Below are 15,579 nucleotides of genomic sequence, written 5' to 3' on the forward strand. Positions count from 1 at the left end.
AAAAAAAAAAAAAAAAAAAAAAAAAAAAAAAAAAAAAAAAAATATACCGTCGAATTGAATACCTCCTTCTTTTGGGAAGTCGGTCAAAAAAAAACGACTTTACGCTTTTATATAAGTCATCGTCACAAATGTCTAAAATGGAACAAAAATCGATTACTGCAAAGTAAGTAGTTATTTTCAAAATTAACAAAAAAATGATTACTTGTTTGTACAGGACGTTTTGATTTTAGTTTTTTTTTCGTTTCTGTAGATATTGTATTTAAATTATGTTAACATTCACTTATTTTGTGTAACAGCATTCACTGCAGCAAATGTCAACGAGCTATTATTGAATGAATAATTATGCATGTACATAGACATTTGGTATATTGTACATATAGGTACTGTAAGGTATGACGTATGTTAAGTCAGAAATATACTTGCCTTTACTTACGTGCCGACTGGCAAACAGATCTATAGAAAATAAGTAAACAGCAAATACTAGAAGAGTAACATTTAGCTGTCATTTTTACATTAACTTTATTAATTTTAAAGATAAAAAATTCTTATTTCCGTTTTAATTTTTTTATACTTGTATAAGCAGAACTGAATCAAAATCAAAAGCAGAAATATTACTTAAACGTAAACATCACATTGGTTCCTACTACGAATATATTTTTTTATTAATAGTTTTTGTTCGCGAAAACAGACGGCTATATCCATTTACTTAGAAAAAAAAGACAAGCATATGTTAAAGAATTGTTTAGTTGACGAGTCGAGAAAAGCAACTTTTGTTATAATATTTATAACAATAAAACAATGTAATACAAAACATTTTTTATTACTATCTGTCTTTACATTCGATTTATGAAAAACAAAAATATTGTAGGATGCTATAATACACTAAATGAAAGAAAAATGTAACTGATGTTTTAAAATTAGTTATTTAATTTTTTTAATATAATTTACTTAGAAAGTTCCTCTAGAGGCATGCGGAGGAAGAACGATTTAAGAACGCTATGGAAACGTTCGACTGCAGCGGTTAGGGTCGGCTCAGACATTTTGGCCACCATCGGCCACCATCTATTGCTTGCGACAGTGAAGAACGGAGATTCTGAAGAATAAAATTTAGATCACTTTAACAAAAGTAGAGCAGCAAAATATAAAGATAAACAACAATAAAAGTTGTTGCCCAAGTGATCTTCTTTGTAGGGAAAATGCCAAATATGATTATCTTATCCCTTACCCCACTGTATGCGGACTCGGATGGGGAAGTACCAGGAGTTCATAAAACAGAGACATGAAGAATTGGTACTTAAGCCAGTTATTCCCTTTTCATTTCATTTATGACGCTGACAAACTGTCTGACGTGCAACCGTGTCAGACAGTTTACATGTGTGTATGTATTACAATTCGTCGTGACATACACACAAAAATTTTTCGACATTTATCATACCTTTGGTTATTTCACCAACGTAGAATTTTCCGAGGTCAATGTGGAGTGGTTCCACGGGCTCGAAGAAGTAGTTAGAAGCGACTAAGTTCCAATAACGGTTGCCGTCAGATCCGTAGATTGTATCGATCTTTGAGACGATCGTTGTTCTGAAGCAATCTGAAATATCGCAATATTTTCATTACTGTTCATTATTTTTATATTCCATTTCATTATTTTTCATACCATTTTATTTTTTGCAGATCTATCCTTTTCGATTTCACATTTAGTTGTGTAATTATTTTGCTTACTAAATTATATAACGTATCTTTAGAGTTGATTTTTAATTACATATGACTGAGAATTTGAATATTAGAAGATTTATGTTTTGTATTATAAATGTAAAGTGTATTGAAATTGGTAGCATTTTTTGCAGTACCTGATTTAACAACATAATCTCCTGAGTGGTTGACGTCGAAGAAGAACATTTTTCCGCTGAACTTGTATTTGCCAGTAGATTCAAACGGACAGTCATATGTTACAGAAATAGTAGACTGCGCAAAACTTAACCTGTTGATTAAACGAGTAAAAAAAAAAACATTTCAATATCAACGAATCTTGAAGTAACAACATTTTTCAAGTAAAATTATTTGAAGAAGAATAAAGGTCATCGATCGATATATGCGTTGCCCTTGATGATTAGGATGCCGGAAAAAACAAAGTAGGTGAAATTCTTCAAGTCATCGCGAATCGAGCCAGATCACTAGGTTAAGGAAGTAAATTTTTGATTTTGTACCTTTAACTTTTCTCAATAAAATATGTTAAACTAGCTTTCGCCTGCGACTCCGTCCGCGGAATTAATAAAAAAACAAAACTAAGTTGCCAATGTGTTCTTCCAGACCAATCTCTATGTCTATGCCAAATTTCATCGAAATCCGTTCAGCCGCTTAGACTACAAACTCTAACAAACATCCATCCATCTAAACTTTCGCATTTATAATATTAAAAAATATGCACTTACTGTATATCATCAATCTTGCAGTTCTTAGCGCCTACTAACTTCATATTTGGGAATACCAATTTAAAGTATCCTTGATCCATGGTGATATTTCTCAAGTACATTGGCTCCAAGGAGTCGACGCCGAGTTCGGGGATGCCATCGCCCAAGTAGGAGAGCGCGACGCGTGTGTTTGCTTTGATGAAGCACTCGGAATCACCAGGAACACACGAGAATGGCGCTGTAATAAGAAAGTAACGATCAATTATTTTTAATTAAATTAACATTTAAAAACAAACGTATAATGAGACTCCAGAAAATATGAATGAAATAACTTCCGATTCATTAAAGTCCAGTCGTAGACAAAAAGTATTATGACATAACATTCTATTTAAAAAAAAAACAGTATTGTTATATTAGAGAGTTGACACACAGAAGGTGTAGCAACAGTGGGCTTTTGATTTCGTAGAACGACGATATACCATACCAAATGAAAATGAAAATAGAAATCTCTTTTGCACTAGGACCTTTTAGTAATACAGTATTTGAGAAACCAAATGTATGAAATTTAACGCACAATATTCCTAGTTGATATTGATCTGAATTTCAGCATCCACTGTGGTTTTCCGCTGAATTAAAAGACGTCAGTTCTGTTAGAACCGATATTCCAAGAGTGTTGTGTATGATCATTTAATATAATGAAACATAGGAATGTGTACTTTACCTATGGAAGTATATCCTTCAGACACCAAACAACTAGCCACCAATAGTAAGCTGATCGTGATCATAATTAAATTTTCCAAATAGCACACTGAAAAAATCTTATAGTCCGGTTGTTATGCGACTGATGGACAATGTACAGAGTTTTACAATATATAGTCGACGATTTGTTTTTTACATTGTCACAGCATATAATATAAAACCAGATTTAAAAATAAAACTTAAGAAAAAAAATCCGAACGGCAATGACTAAAATAACTAGAACTCAAAAGGTCTCTCTCTTATTTGTATGACGTCACGTCATGTGCTAGTGCCTACATTCCTCAAACATTTCGTGGATGAAGAACCAAACAGTTCTCTCAAATGATGTAAGGTCGACGTTGCTATTGAATACTGCCAGTATCGTTGTCTCAAGATCGTTGAGAAGTGAATGCATTATTACACGTTACTTTTTGCCTTTTTTCTCAAAAGTTTAATGTACCAAAGCTTCTATGGGCTTCATATCTTAATCTTCCTCTTTTGTACAACCTCCATCTTCACAATTTCTTACTACGATACATTACACGACATTCAGAGGAATTGTCGATTACAGTTGGCGGTCACTCAAAACCGCAAAACTACTTTTTTTGTAATTAAAAAAAGTGACTTTGGTTTTACATTATGTATAAGTATTACAAACCTTCGATTTTGTAACTTTGCAATACTATGTTATAGTGCAACAAACCTATCTGACCCGGTATAAGAGGCGTGGTCGAATCACCAATTTATTTATCTTTCTACCATACATACTTGTAAAAGAGTTTTGGTGTTTGGATATCAAAAATAACATTAAAAATGCTATAAAAAATAATTTTGATTTTATAAGCGAGACATACAGCGCCGGTCTAACCGGCCTCATACAACGGCGAAAGTCGCCTTGAAGTTTTGAAAAAACCGCTCGTACCATACATGTATTTTGGATTATAAGTACAGCAGCAGTTGTGTGGAGAAGTGGACACGTTACAATTAGGTGAGAGTGTTAGCTTCAAAAATATAAATCATAATACTAGTCAGCTTTCAATAATTTATGTGAGTTACTGATTGCATATTGCAAATAAGAAAGCAGTACGTGGGTAACGCCGGAAATTTTTTCTCTTTCTATGTTGCACATATTATATTTTGATCATCGCTTATAAATTCTTGATATCATCATATAGCCACTGTTTGTAGAATTTCGACGTACCATATACGTAATACGACGTACACACTCCTTGTTGTATAGTATATATTACTAAGGTAGTCGTACTGGCAACTCAGAATATTATACAATTGTAATAAAAAAAATATGTGAAAATACTAAAGTCGCTGTGAAAATGTGTTGCAATTTTATATCGTAAGTAGAAATAGTATTTTGGTATAATACGAAAACAGTTTTTTTCCAAAATTTGTAGGATTCTAAAGCTATTTGTATAAAGCAGGGGTTCCCAACCTTCTCTTGGCCGGGGACCACTGTTATATTATTTTTGTTAGTAGAAATTACTATGTAAAATGTGAGATGCATTAAAACAGTTTTTAGTTACTTTTCTGCCCGATAGTGGCGCTGCAAAAATCTCATACAAGTGTTTTCCATCTCAAGAAAATGTTCTCGCATCTTTTGTGCTAGGCTTAACGTTATAGATTTTATTGTAATCCACTCATTCACCGGCACTCTTCTCACTCATTGTATGGCGACCAACAGGTCACTCACTCGCTAAATATAAAGTCATTCGCCGACCATATTTCGACTCCTGCGGACTACTGGTGATCCATGGACGGCAGGTTGGGAAAAAATGGGTTTGTAGCTTAAACGGATGAACGGATCTCGTTGAAATTAAAGAAATAGCGTTTTAATTTGCTGAATATCTTTTATTCGCCATATCGTAGCGTAATTTTCGTAGCAATACAGTTTATAAGGGAACCTGTAATCTACTTGTTAAGTATATGAACTTCCTAAGTTAAATGTTCACAATCAACTAGCTATTCATGAAACACAATAAACAATTTTTATAGTTGTGATAACAGATATTTCATAAATTATAAGAGTGTTTTATTAGTAATTGTAAAAAGTACATCGTAATTTGAATAAGAAATCTATATGTAATGTAATTTACACAAAAATTAATTTAATTAAAAGGATATATTGGAATATATTATGAAGTGAACGATCACATCTTATTTGGGGTAGGCTCCGAACCCACTCAGGGTCATATAGAGAGCTGGTGATCATGATAAGGACACTTCTCAAGTTATTTTTCACTTTGTTTGATTTAATAATTTTTGAGATCGACAGTAAATTTTATCAGATTTCTATACACGTTAAGGGAATATAAGTAAGGAAAGGTTTAATTTTTGACAGCAACGGCTTGTCGCTATTATTGTTGTACGGCGTATTAAATAAAAAAAAGTTCGTCATACATCTTATACCAGAAAAAAAAACAAATTTCCATTAATAACTAGATACCTTTATTACAAAAGGGCATAAAATCGATTACAGTAAAATTAATTATGGTATTGATAATTACAGCAGATCCGACACTGAATTAAAACTAAAGCACTCTAGGTTGGAGAAAGAAGGTACACGTGCCTTGTACGTCTGTCTCGGCAATATCTGTGAGGAGAGCTGTTCAAGTGGTACACGTTGGAAGAATGCATCGAGGAATCCGTGGAAACCACCGACGGTTGCGCTGACCAATGGCTCAACGGTCTTGGCAGCTGTTGGCCACCAGTCTCCAGTTGACGGGCTAAAGAATGGTGTTTCTGAAAGGATTAATCCAAGAATGTAGATTATACAAAAACATTTTAAATATTACACAGTATAGCCCGAGATTTGCAAGCAGTTTACTGACAGGAGATGACAGGACAGGCTGCTAGTGTTTTCTTGTGTCTGAGTAGAACACTCACTATGGGTTGATGCCAGCGGAGTAAGTATAGTTCAACAATGACTATGAATGGTACGGAGTGAAAACATGATACAGACTCTGCTTAGTACGTTTTTTGTAGATTTTTTACAGCACAATCTGATACATCCGAGTAAATCGCCTCCTCTAAGACATATCTTTCTCTTGTGAAGCATCTTTGAAGGTTTAGAGTAAAGTACCTTTGGTAACTTCGCCAGTGAAGAGGTTTTCGAGTTGTATGCGAAGTACTTCTTGAGGCTCGTACACGTATTCCAAGACATTCAGTTTCCAGTAACGCTTGCTGTCGGCACCACGAATTGTGTCGATTTTGAAGTTAATGGTTGTTCTCATGTTGTCTAAATGAAATAAAAAACAAACAATAGGACAATTCTTACAAAAATGAAATCTTCAATTGTTTTTACGTGTTTGACGCTAATTATCGAAACAAGACGTTAAAATAAAATGTTATTCAGTTACTTTTACCTTTAATATTAAATTATGTAAAGAAATATATTTCATTTAATAAGAACAATAATTGCGCAATTAAACAGAATGGAATTGAACACTAAAATCTGATAACATTTTGTAAAAGCATTTTTTATTTTGTTACTATTAAAATGGCTGTGTTCAGAATGGATTGTTGATTGTAGTTAATCGTTCTGAATATTAGAAATACCAAGCCAGGTATAAAATTCTTTAGTATTTATCTCAAATGTGACGTAGGCGTAGAGTGAGCGAAGTACCAAAAAACGCACAATAATTTATGACCATAAAATTGGGTTTTAGTCAATTATTAATTGTTAGTGAATATTACCTGTCTTGATAACATAATTTCCTTCTTGGCTGGTTTCGTAGAAGTATATATTTCCGCTAAACTTGTATTTTCCAGTTATTTTCATCGGACACTCTAAAGTTAATGACATTGTCGATTGCGCAAAACTCAAACTGTAAGTAAATAATCCAAATTTTTACTAAGTAAATGTTATAAATGCGAATGATTAGTTAGATTGTTAGAGTTTGAAGCCTAAACGGCTGTACGGATCTCAATGAAATTTGACATAGATGTAGAGGATAGTCTGGAAGAACACATAGGCTACTTACTTTTGTTTTTTAATTCCACACGGACAGAGTCGCGGGCAACAGCTAGTATTTAATGAATCGATTTATCGACTGCATCAATTTCTAAGAGATCATAAGTAATCAAATAGATGCAAAAACAGAAAATAATTTGTATAAAATGTCATAATATTTTGAGCTGAATAATTTAATAGTAGATTTTTAATCCACGTTATTCATAAAGTAACTTCTTGATGAGATAAACTTCATGTGATTTCTGATCTTTGTCAAAAATAATTTTAACTTACTCCATGTCTTCAAGAATACAGTCTTTAGAGCCCAGTACTTTCATGCGTGGGAATACAAAGTTAAAGAGCCCTTGACTCAAAGTTACATTCTTAAACGACATGGTTTCTATAGAATTGATTCCAAGCTGAGGTAATCCATTTCCGCTTTGTGAGATAGCGTGCCGAATGTTTGCGACGATGAAGCATTCGGAGTCTCCCGGTGCGCAGAACGGAACGTACTGTCCTGAAATGTCAATCTTACTTCTTACTTAATATTATAAATGCGGAAGTGTAGGCAGATGTTTGTTAGAGTTTGTAGCCTAAACTGCTGAACGGATCTCGATGAAATTTTGGCATAGATGTAGAGAATAGTCTGGAAGATTAAATTACTATTTTTTAATTATGCAGTCGTAGTCGCAGGCAGTTATAATATGAAAGAGTAAACTGATTGTCTGACTTATGTATCACAGCCAAAACTCTTGGAACTAAAGACTTGTATTTTTACATATAGAAGTCTGCTACTACGAAGGCGAGCACCAAGAAGGGTTTGTTCGAAATTCATCTCCTAAAGGTCTAAATTATAGTGTTATAATTTTATGGAGAGGTATTATTTATTTAGCAGAATTACTTTAAAATTGACGTACTTTTCAGTACAAATAATTAAGTAAACTAATTTATATTTTTTGAAAATACAACCTCTACGCGATAAAAGACGCGGTTGATGGCCAGTGATTTAATTAATTCTCATGCCTTGTAGGCTTAAGTAGATTTGATACGGCTAGTTTCTATTTTCTACTAGTTGCACTGTAGTTTCACGCTAGTGATATTTTTGAGCAAATCATCCATCTTTTAAATCCACCCCTACGAACATATGCTCCCCTAACTAACCCCTAGATGTAGAACAGTATAATTATGCAATTATTTAATTAAAATAAGATTAACTCAAGTCATGTATTTGAATTATCGAGTATAAATTTTTTTATCCTTAATACTAAAAAACAACGTTGTCATTCGTTTATGTAAATTACATTTGTATATTTAATTGCTTCTAATCTTATGATTTAAATTTCTAATCGCGAGTATGTAGATAACAATAAGTATTTCTGCAATGGAAATCACGCTAATGTGCAAACTGCAGCACTCACGGTCACGGCTGACAGATATTTATGCGGTCACTTTAATTACCATTGGATTTAAGGAGATTAAAATTAATACGATGACGCATATAGTTAGTTTAAGATAATTTTAATATTATTCAAATGGTTGTATTTTGAAAAGGTAACATTTAAATTGTGAGATTTGACAAAATGATATGCTAGATTTTATTTATGTATTTTAAACCTATTTTTTTATTTATCTCTTTAATTTACTTTTTTACAATTGGTCGTTTATATGTGAAAATTTGACTATAGTTTACGATCAAAGTAACTTTTTGGATTAAATCTTTATGCATTTCTTCTAGAACTACATCGATTTTTTTACATTTGTACATTAGTTTACGTAATTTTGCCAAAATGAAAGCTTATCGCGTCATTTATTAATGTAATAATCAAAAAATAATATAATGTGCAAAATGAAATAAAATAAAATGAAATAAAAAACGTATTGTGAAAAAATTATATGTGAAAATTTTTCACAATGTAATTGAACCGCTTAAAGACCCATTTACAGGATGCGAGTTTCTTGATCGTTGCACGATGCAAGACTAAACTAAGATAATTATTGCTTTTATTTTGAAAAATACTCGCATCGTGTGAATGGGCCTTAATAGACTGAGGTGGCGATGGTACTGGATTAATTTTAATCTTTAAAGTTTTTGGTTGATCAACTTATGATATTGTGATAGGGGGATAGTTTAATCTGTAAAAAATGACTTTTACTAATAAAATATTTGTATTTGTAGGTTTTAGTTAAATAAAATCCATTGAAAAAGTTGGTGGAAATATAAAGACATATCAACTAAAGTCTAAGCATTTACTCATCATCGCTACTGAGTAATATAAAACACTAGAATTCAGGCTTAATAATTTTTTTAACGTATGTAATTCTTGAAAAATATTGAAAATTTGAAAAAAAAAATATATTCCTCCTCTATATAAATTTTCGAATCATCTCAATTTTTAAAATCAAATGGTAATTTAAAAAGTATAATTGTAAAAATATAATTCTCAAATTTATTTGTTAATCCATCAGCTTTATTACTGTTAAAATCAACTACTAATATTCAAATTATTTCAGTATTCAAGCTTTCTTGAAAGACAAAATTTCTACCATCCCTTCGGTAGTTATTCAAAGCCTATTTAATCTATTTTATGTACAATTTTCTCTGGATTATGCATTAATATGAAAAAATCATACCCAAAGCGTATCCTTTCTGTGCTAAAACTCCAACAAATAACAAAGAGATTAATTTAAACATTTTAGAAATTAACCCAAAGTTATTGCCACAGATATGTTACGTTAATTACGATCCTTGTTCGACTGACAAACGCTCTACAAAGTTTTCTATTATATAGTCGGCAATTTTCATTATTAAAACGATAGATTTGACAAAACCAGATTTGAAAATAAGCCAATCTGTGTGATAAAACCAGTATTTTAACATGGGATCTTGAAAACATCATTATACTGTAAGTTGGATGGGACCAATAGAGTGACAAGACTGTACTTCCCTGTCGGAAGTGATATTTAACAAGAAATGTAAACAATTATGCATTTGTGTAGCGAGTGTTTTTTTTCAAAGGGGATTGACCATTAAAATATGGACATTGATTTTATATTGTAGACCAAAGAAAGTATGTATGGATTGTGTGAAAGGGAGTGGATTCAGATATGACGGCTGATGAAGCGAAAAGGGCAAGTTGATGATGATGATGAACCTTAATAAAATGTAAATCAATTTGAAGAGTTTAAGTGTATATTGTTGTAAATTATGTACAAGCTACCCTATGAATGTGCATCTATAGGAATAGAGGTCATTAATCAAAACATCTTAGTAATTTAAAAACTATTTTATACTCAAAAAGAAAATTGGCGATAAATGGTATCCGAGAGAAGGATAGAATTATCGTCATCCTCTTTCTAATAGAGGAGAACGTTTTATGCATATTCCGCGCCCGGGGAGACGAGAAATTATCGGGAAGGACCTGTCAAGGAAGTTTAGTTAAAACAGGCATATTATGACGCATTAAAGAGATTCGGTGGCTCAGTGGTTAGAGCACTTGACTAGTAATCTATAGGTCTTGGGTTCGAATCCCGCCATGCACTAGTGTGAATTTCGATTTTTCGAATTTTCACATGTATAATTTACTCGATGTTCTTAAGGCAAAGCAAAACATCGTGATATAACCTGCACATATCGCCGAAAAAATTCAAAGATATGTGTGAAGTCAAAACGCACTTGGCCAGCGTGGTTGACTATGGCCTTGTCACCCTAACTTAGTGGGGACATATACATACGTGATAATTATGTATCATAGTACTTCTGTAATAGTACGAGACGTTTTCAAGTACGTGAAATAATAAACATTCAACTTTATTTTCATTCAAAATTAATTCAAAATTATTATATGAAAATTATTTTGTAGTTTTATTTGTTTCTTGTACAAAACTCTGTTACGTATTAACTTACTTATTAAATAAATGAACATTTCCTTGTTATAAAATAAAAATATTAATTTATTAACAACAAAAACAATGTATTACTTAAACAATAACCAACATTAACATTGGAATCACTGCCCTTTAATTTGATTTTGTTAATATTTTTAAAGGGCAGCAATTTTTCGCCTTCTTAAAAAAGTAATAAAAACAAAACATTTTATATATTTATCGTTTAATTAAAAAAAATATGCTTCATAAGACATACAAAAGAATACATATCATGTATGATTTTTGTATGTTAAAATTAGGGTTGTAACAGGAGCGGATTCGGATGCGGAGGCGAAGGGCTTCACTTCTGCGGAACCGGAGGTTAACGCAAGCGGAAGCGAAGGTCACTATAAAATGTCAATTGCGATGAAAATTCGTGAATGAAATAAAAACTAAAACCACGTTAATTCAAAATACAGATTGGTACATAACTAATTACAAGATACAGTTTATTATGCAAATATATTGTACTAGTTGTTCCCGTGCGGCTTCATCCGCATGGAGTTATGAAAATTTTATTTTATTGTTTACATTTGTCAAATGATCAATAGCAAATGTCAAAATGACATGACATTACAAACCTTGGTAATCTTGCAGCCTTGATGTTGGCAATAACTTATGGTCTCTTTCCCACATTAAGGTTTTTATCGAAAATATTTACCCCCTAAGTTTAATGGTAGGGCTTTTAATTAAAAAAAGATTTATTCAAAAATTAGCTGTAATTGCTGACATCTTAGACAACAAAGAAGTGTGTGTTTACTGTTTACGCTTTATAGTATAGATAACAATTGTAGTTACTTGACTTATTACGCCCGCCCAGGCCGCATAAACGATACCTAATCGCCCCACTCGCGTTAAAGACCTAAATTATCCTCCGTTATAATTCCGCATAAGAAATAACGGAAGTGGATCCGTAGTTATCATTTCTTGCGGAAGTTCCGCGCTTGCGGATTCGGAAGCGAAGTTCCGTTACAACCCTAGTTAAAATCAAAGGTTGGTGTTTTCGGTATTGCTAGGCTAAGAAAAAGGATAAAGGAGATAAAAATAAAATCAGGTGAGATGACTCACTACGACTTTTTGTTGTGTCAGTGGATTATTAAGCGATAGATGTTAAATTGGTTACCAGCGTCAGATTTTCCATACGATTACGATTTTAAAATGAAAGCAGATTGTCGTTAATCTAACTGGGATCATAATTCAAAAGATCGTCGCTTATTTAAATTGATTTGTATTTACTTTGTTGTATTATTAAAAAAAGTTGACCTTTGCCCGTACTTAGTGTGAATTTCGTTTTCTATAATGTGGGATTCATCGAACCCGTAGGCTATTTTTAATTTTAAACGCCACCAATAACATGGTTGAATTGGATGTTTTTTAAATATAAATTTGCATGTGGTTTCTTAAGATTAAGCCAGTGATTTTTTCGTCCCTTTATTATCTGACATCCTAACCTCTAATTCTTGTTCTGTAAGATCTTTGTCACTACATTTTGTTTTGTAAATTAATAATTCATGAAACATTCGAGGAAAATTCGGCATTTTGTTGATTCAAAAAGCTGTCTTGATTACAGATATTTTAAAAGCCTTTGTTAGTATAATAGTGTTTTAATGATAGAACGTTTTGTGTCACTGAATAGTAGTATGGTTGTGTTTTTTATATTAAAAAATATAAATATGTAGGTTAAAGCTATATTTTTATATTTTAGAATATAATAAGATAACGTAAGAAGACTGAAATGACTATAATTTGATTTTTTTTTTGTAGTTCTGTGACTACAATGTGAATACGTTAATCAACTTAACAGTATTTAGTGTGTGCATTGCAATAAAAATTACATTAAATTAAATTCATTAGATTTAATATTATTCATAGTAGTAAAATTTATTTCGACATGAAAGAACATTTAACTATAATTAAAAAGGAAACAAAATCTTAGCAGGAATTCGAATAGTAGACATAAACATCTTAATTCGTAATTATTTGGACAGATGTTCGAGAGGTACGCGAAGGAAGAATTTTTGAAGAACTTCGTGGAAGCGAGCGACTGCAGCGCTAACAGCAGGCTCGGCGACTCGAGACACTAGCGGCCACCAGTTGTTGCTCACTACGTTGTACAGGGGTGAGGCTGGAAGAAATATCTCATTAGAATAAGAATAAAATACATTGAAACAATCGACAATCGCACAACAGTTGTGCGATTGTCGATTGTTTCGCAGCCAGAATGAAGAATAGTTTAGTTAATAGTGCGCCCGCTTTTAGTTTACCATTGAATGAATGAAGTTAAAAAATACATTTTAATAATGAGCTATTTTTATATTACCTCTAGTGACTTCCCCTACGAACAGCCTTCCCAGACCGATGTGAAGGTTTTCTAGAGGCTCGTAAGAATAATCCGTCGCCGTCAATTTCCAATATCTGTGGCCATCAGCGCCATAAATAGTATCGATTTTGGAATTAATTGTAGTCCTAATGGAATCTGAAAAAAAATGAGGTCATTGCACTATTTTTAGTTCGCATAAAACAAAAATAAAGTGTATTTTAGTACCTGTTTTGACAATGTAATTTCCTTCATGATTGACGTCAAAGAAACAAATACTTCCAGACATTTTAAATGTACCAGTAGCTTCCAGTGGACATTCTAAAGTTACGGACATAGTAGAGTGTACGAAATTTAATCTGTAAAGAAACCGGTCGTTAATACAAATGATTTTAAACAAAAAATTAAAATGGACAAGGAGACGAGCTTGTTTATTTCAGATTCGAACTTATGGCACCTTAATAGATGTACTGATTACAGATCAAACGTAATTATCCTTAAAATTAATTTTTCCGAATAACAAAATCCTCTTTATATTATTTTAGTATTTGGATAGTTTTTGTGTAACTACTTTTACAAATAAATTCATGTTGCGTTGGTTTATGTTTGTGATTGACGTCACATTTGCACCTATCATTCTGCTAAGTATCATCATGGAGTTTAGACTTATACTTTAGTACTTACTGTATATCTTCAATGTTACATCTAGAAGCACCAGCTATATTCATTTCTCTGAAGACTAATCTAAAACCATCTGCACCCATCGTAATGTTTCTCAACGTCATTGGTTCTAAAGATCTAATTCCGAATTCGGGCAATCCATAACCGATTCTAGAGAGAGCAATTCGTGTGTTTGTCTTGATAAGGCATTCTGAATCACCCAGCAGGCATGGCTGAGCCAAGGGTACTAGAAAAAAGAATTAAAGTACTATTCTAATAATTTTTTTTTATTATCTCCTTATGTTTATGAAAAAAAAAAATGATTTCTGACAGAGATTAGTTTCATCTGTTTAATTATTTAATTCTTTGAAATTATTACTGTACTAGTAAATGACTATGCAAATTACAATATAAAACCGTTTCCGAGATACCTGATTAATTTCATAATAGTCGTATGTTTGAGAAATATTTTCTGAATTTTCAATTAACAATGATTCGATTATTGCACTCAAATTGACAATTAAAATCTATGCACTTAAACATTTTTGATGGATGGATGTGAATACAAAGAGAATAGTTAAAAGAAATCACATTTTCATTCCACTTCTTGCGACAGAACCACACAACTTATAATAACGTATGTTTATAACATGTTTCTATTATCGTATCGACAGGACGTAAAGTAACAATAATTAAGATGATTTTGATAATTAGACTTCATTCAATTATTTATAATCTTTGTACTTTCCATATACTACATTATTTATATTTCCGATTTCATTAACAAAATTCTACAATCGAATACTTTTGTTATTTAATTATCGCTTAAGATCATTATGAATTTTCACAGTAGTAAATATACAATACCATTGGAAGCATATCCTTCAAACACTGCACAGCACAAAATTACTAACAGAAGATACATTTTACCAACACTGTACTCCTTATTTACGTTAATGTAAGTTTAAATGTTAACCGAGTTGTTATATTTCTGAGACTGATAACTGCTTTGTAAAGTTTCACATTATATAGACGACATTTTTAGTCCTTGTTTCAGTTTACTAAAACCAGATTTGTTTAATTTCAAGGAAATAAAAGGAATTATGATCGTCACAGTTCGAAATAAGTCGAAGGTCTTAAGTACAGTTTGGCAATAGCGGTTATTCATAATTGTTATAGAAATGTGATAATTGTCCTGCTATTTAGACTTGACATTCATTTAAAAAGCTAACTTCTTCAATTTTAAACTGTAGAGTGTTGTATCGTGATGCTGACCATGAAAATAAAAACATTTTTTTTTGAATTAAAAGCGTTAAAGTGAACTATAATAGTAATAGAAAATAAATGACGCCAAGAGACTTTAAATTGATCTGATTACTGATTTTTTTTAATTTATATCATTATTTATTCTAATTTAGTAACTGACGTCTATGTCTACGGAATCCGTGTGGGCCAGTGTATCGTGAAAAATTGACTTGCAGCGATTCTACACATTTGCATTACCAGGGTTACTTATGACGCAAATAATCTGATTTGCGTCAATTAAGTATTATTATTGTATTAAC

At 31.9% G+C, this 15,579-nt stretch overlaps 3 protein-coding genes across 3 annotated transcripts; all 3 read right to left on the reverse strand.

Moving 5' to 3' along the window:
- Positions 1-804: 804 nt before the first annotated feature.
- Positions 805-3,241, reverse strand: LOC106103117. The gene is made up of 5 exons (XM_013282785.1): positions 3,133-3,241; positions 2,433-2,649; positions 1,851-1,981; positions 1,436-1,591; positions 805-1,093 (listed from the first exon to the last, which is right to left on the reverse strand). Exons 1-5 carry the CDS (start codon positions 3,194-3,196, stop codon positions 945-947), a joined length of 717 nt encoding a protein of 238 aa, XP_013138239.1. The 5' UTR covers positions 3,197-3,241; the 3' UTR covers positions 805-944.
- A 2,345-nt stretch (positions 3,242-5,586) lies between these two features.
- Positions 5,587-9,889, reverse strand: LOC106103189. The gene is made up of 5 exons (XM_013282877.1): positions 9,745-9,889; positions 7,408-7,630; positions 6,858-6,988; positions 6,244-6,399; positions 5,587-5,903 (listed from the first exon to the last, which is right to left on the reverse strand). The coding sequence occupies exons 1-5, from the start codon at positions 9,803-9,805 to the stop codon at positions 5,665-5,667; spliced, it is 810 nt and encodes a 269-aa protein (XP_013138331.1). The 5' UTR covers positions 9,806-9,889; the 3' UTR covers positions 5,587-5,664.
- Positions 9,890-12,709: 2,820 nt separating this feature from the next.
- On the reverse strand, positions 12,710-15,006 carry LOC106103113. Its single transcript, XM_013282781.1, has 5 exons — positions 14,882-15,006; positions 14,039-14,261; positions 13,583-13,713; positions 13,358-13,513; positions 12,710-13,162 (listed from the first exon to the last, which is right to left on the reverse strand). The coding sequence occupies exons 1-5, from the start codon at positions 14,937-14,939 to the stop codon at positions 13,014-13,016; spliced, it is 717 nt and encodes a 238-aa protein (XP_013138235.1). The 5' UTR covers positions 14,940-15,006; the 3' UTR covers positions 12,710-13,013.
- Between the last annotated feature and the right edge of the window lie 573 nt (positions 15,007-15,579).

Source organism: Papilio polytes, unplaced genomic scaffold (assembly GCF_000836215.1).
Source record: "Papilio polytes unplaced genomic scaffold, Ppol_1.0 DF823868.1, whole genome shotgun sequence".
Lineage (NCBI taxonomy): Eukaryota > Metazoa > Arthropoda > Insecta > Lepidoptera > Papilionidae > Papilio > Papilio polytes.

Excerpts from the sequence above, each read along its gene's own strand:
- LOC106103117 (XM_013282785.1), bottom strand. The coding sequence starts at position 3,196 with ATGATCACGATCAGCTTACTATTGGTGGCTAGTTGTTTGGTGTCTGAA. Across the intron at positions 1,592-1,850 it reads AGATTATGTTGTTAAATCAG|ATTGCTTCAGAACAACGATC; the intron begins GTACTGCAAAAA and ends GCGATATTTCAG. Across the intron at positions 1,094-1,435 it reads CGTTGGTGAAATAACCAAAG|AATCTCCGTTCTTCACTGTC; the intron begins GTATGATAAATG and ends TTTATTCTTCAG.
- LOC106103189 (XM_013282877.1), bottom strand. The coding sequence starts at position 9,805 with ATGTTTAAATTAATCTCTTTGTTATTTGTTGGAGTTTTAGCACAGAAA. Across the intron at positions 7,631-9,744 it reads ACAGAAAGGATACGCTTTGG|GACAGTACGTTCCGTTCTGC; the intron begins GTATGATTTTTT and ends TTGACATTTCAG. Across the intron at positions 6,989-7,407 it reads TGTATTCTTGAAGACATGGA|TTTGAGTTTTGCGCAATCGA; the intron begins GTAAGTTAAAAT and ends ATTTACTTACAG.
- LOC106103113 (XM_013282781.1), bottom strand. The coding sequence starts at position 14,939 with ATGTATCTTCTGTTAGTAATTTTGTGCTGTGCAGTGTTTGAAGGATAT. Across the intron at positions 13,514-13,582 it reads AAATTACATTGTCAAAACAG|ATTCCATTAGGACTACAATT; the intron begins GTACTAAAATAC and ends ATTTTTTTTCAG. Across the intron at positions 13,163-13,357 it reads CGTAGGGGAAGTCACTAGAG|CCTCACCCCTGTACAACGTA; the intron begins GTAATATAAAAA and ends TATTTCTTCCAG.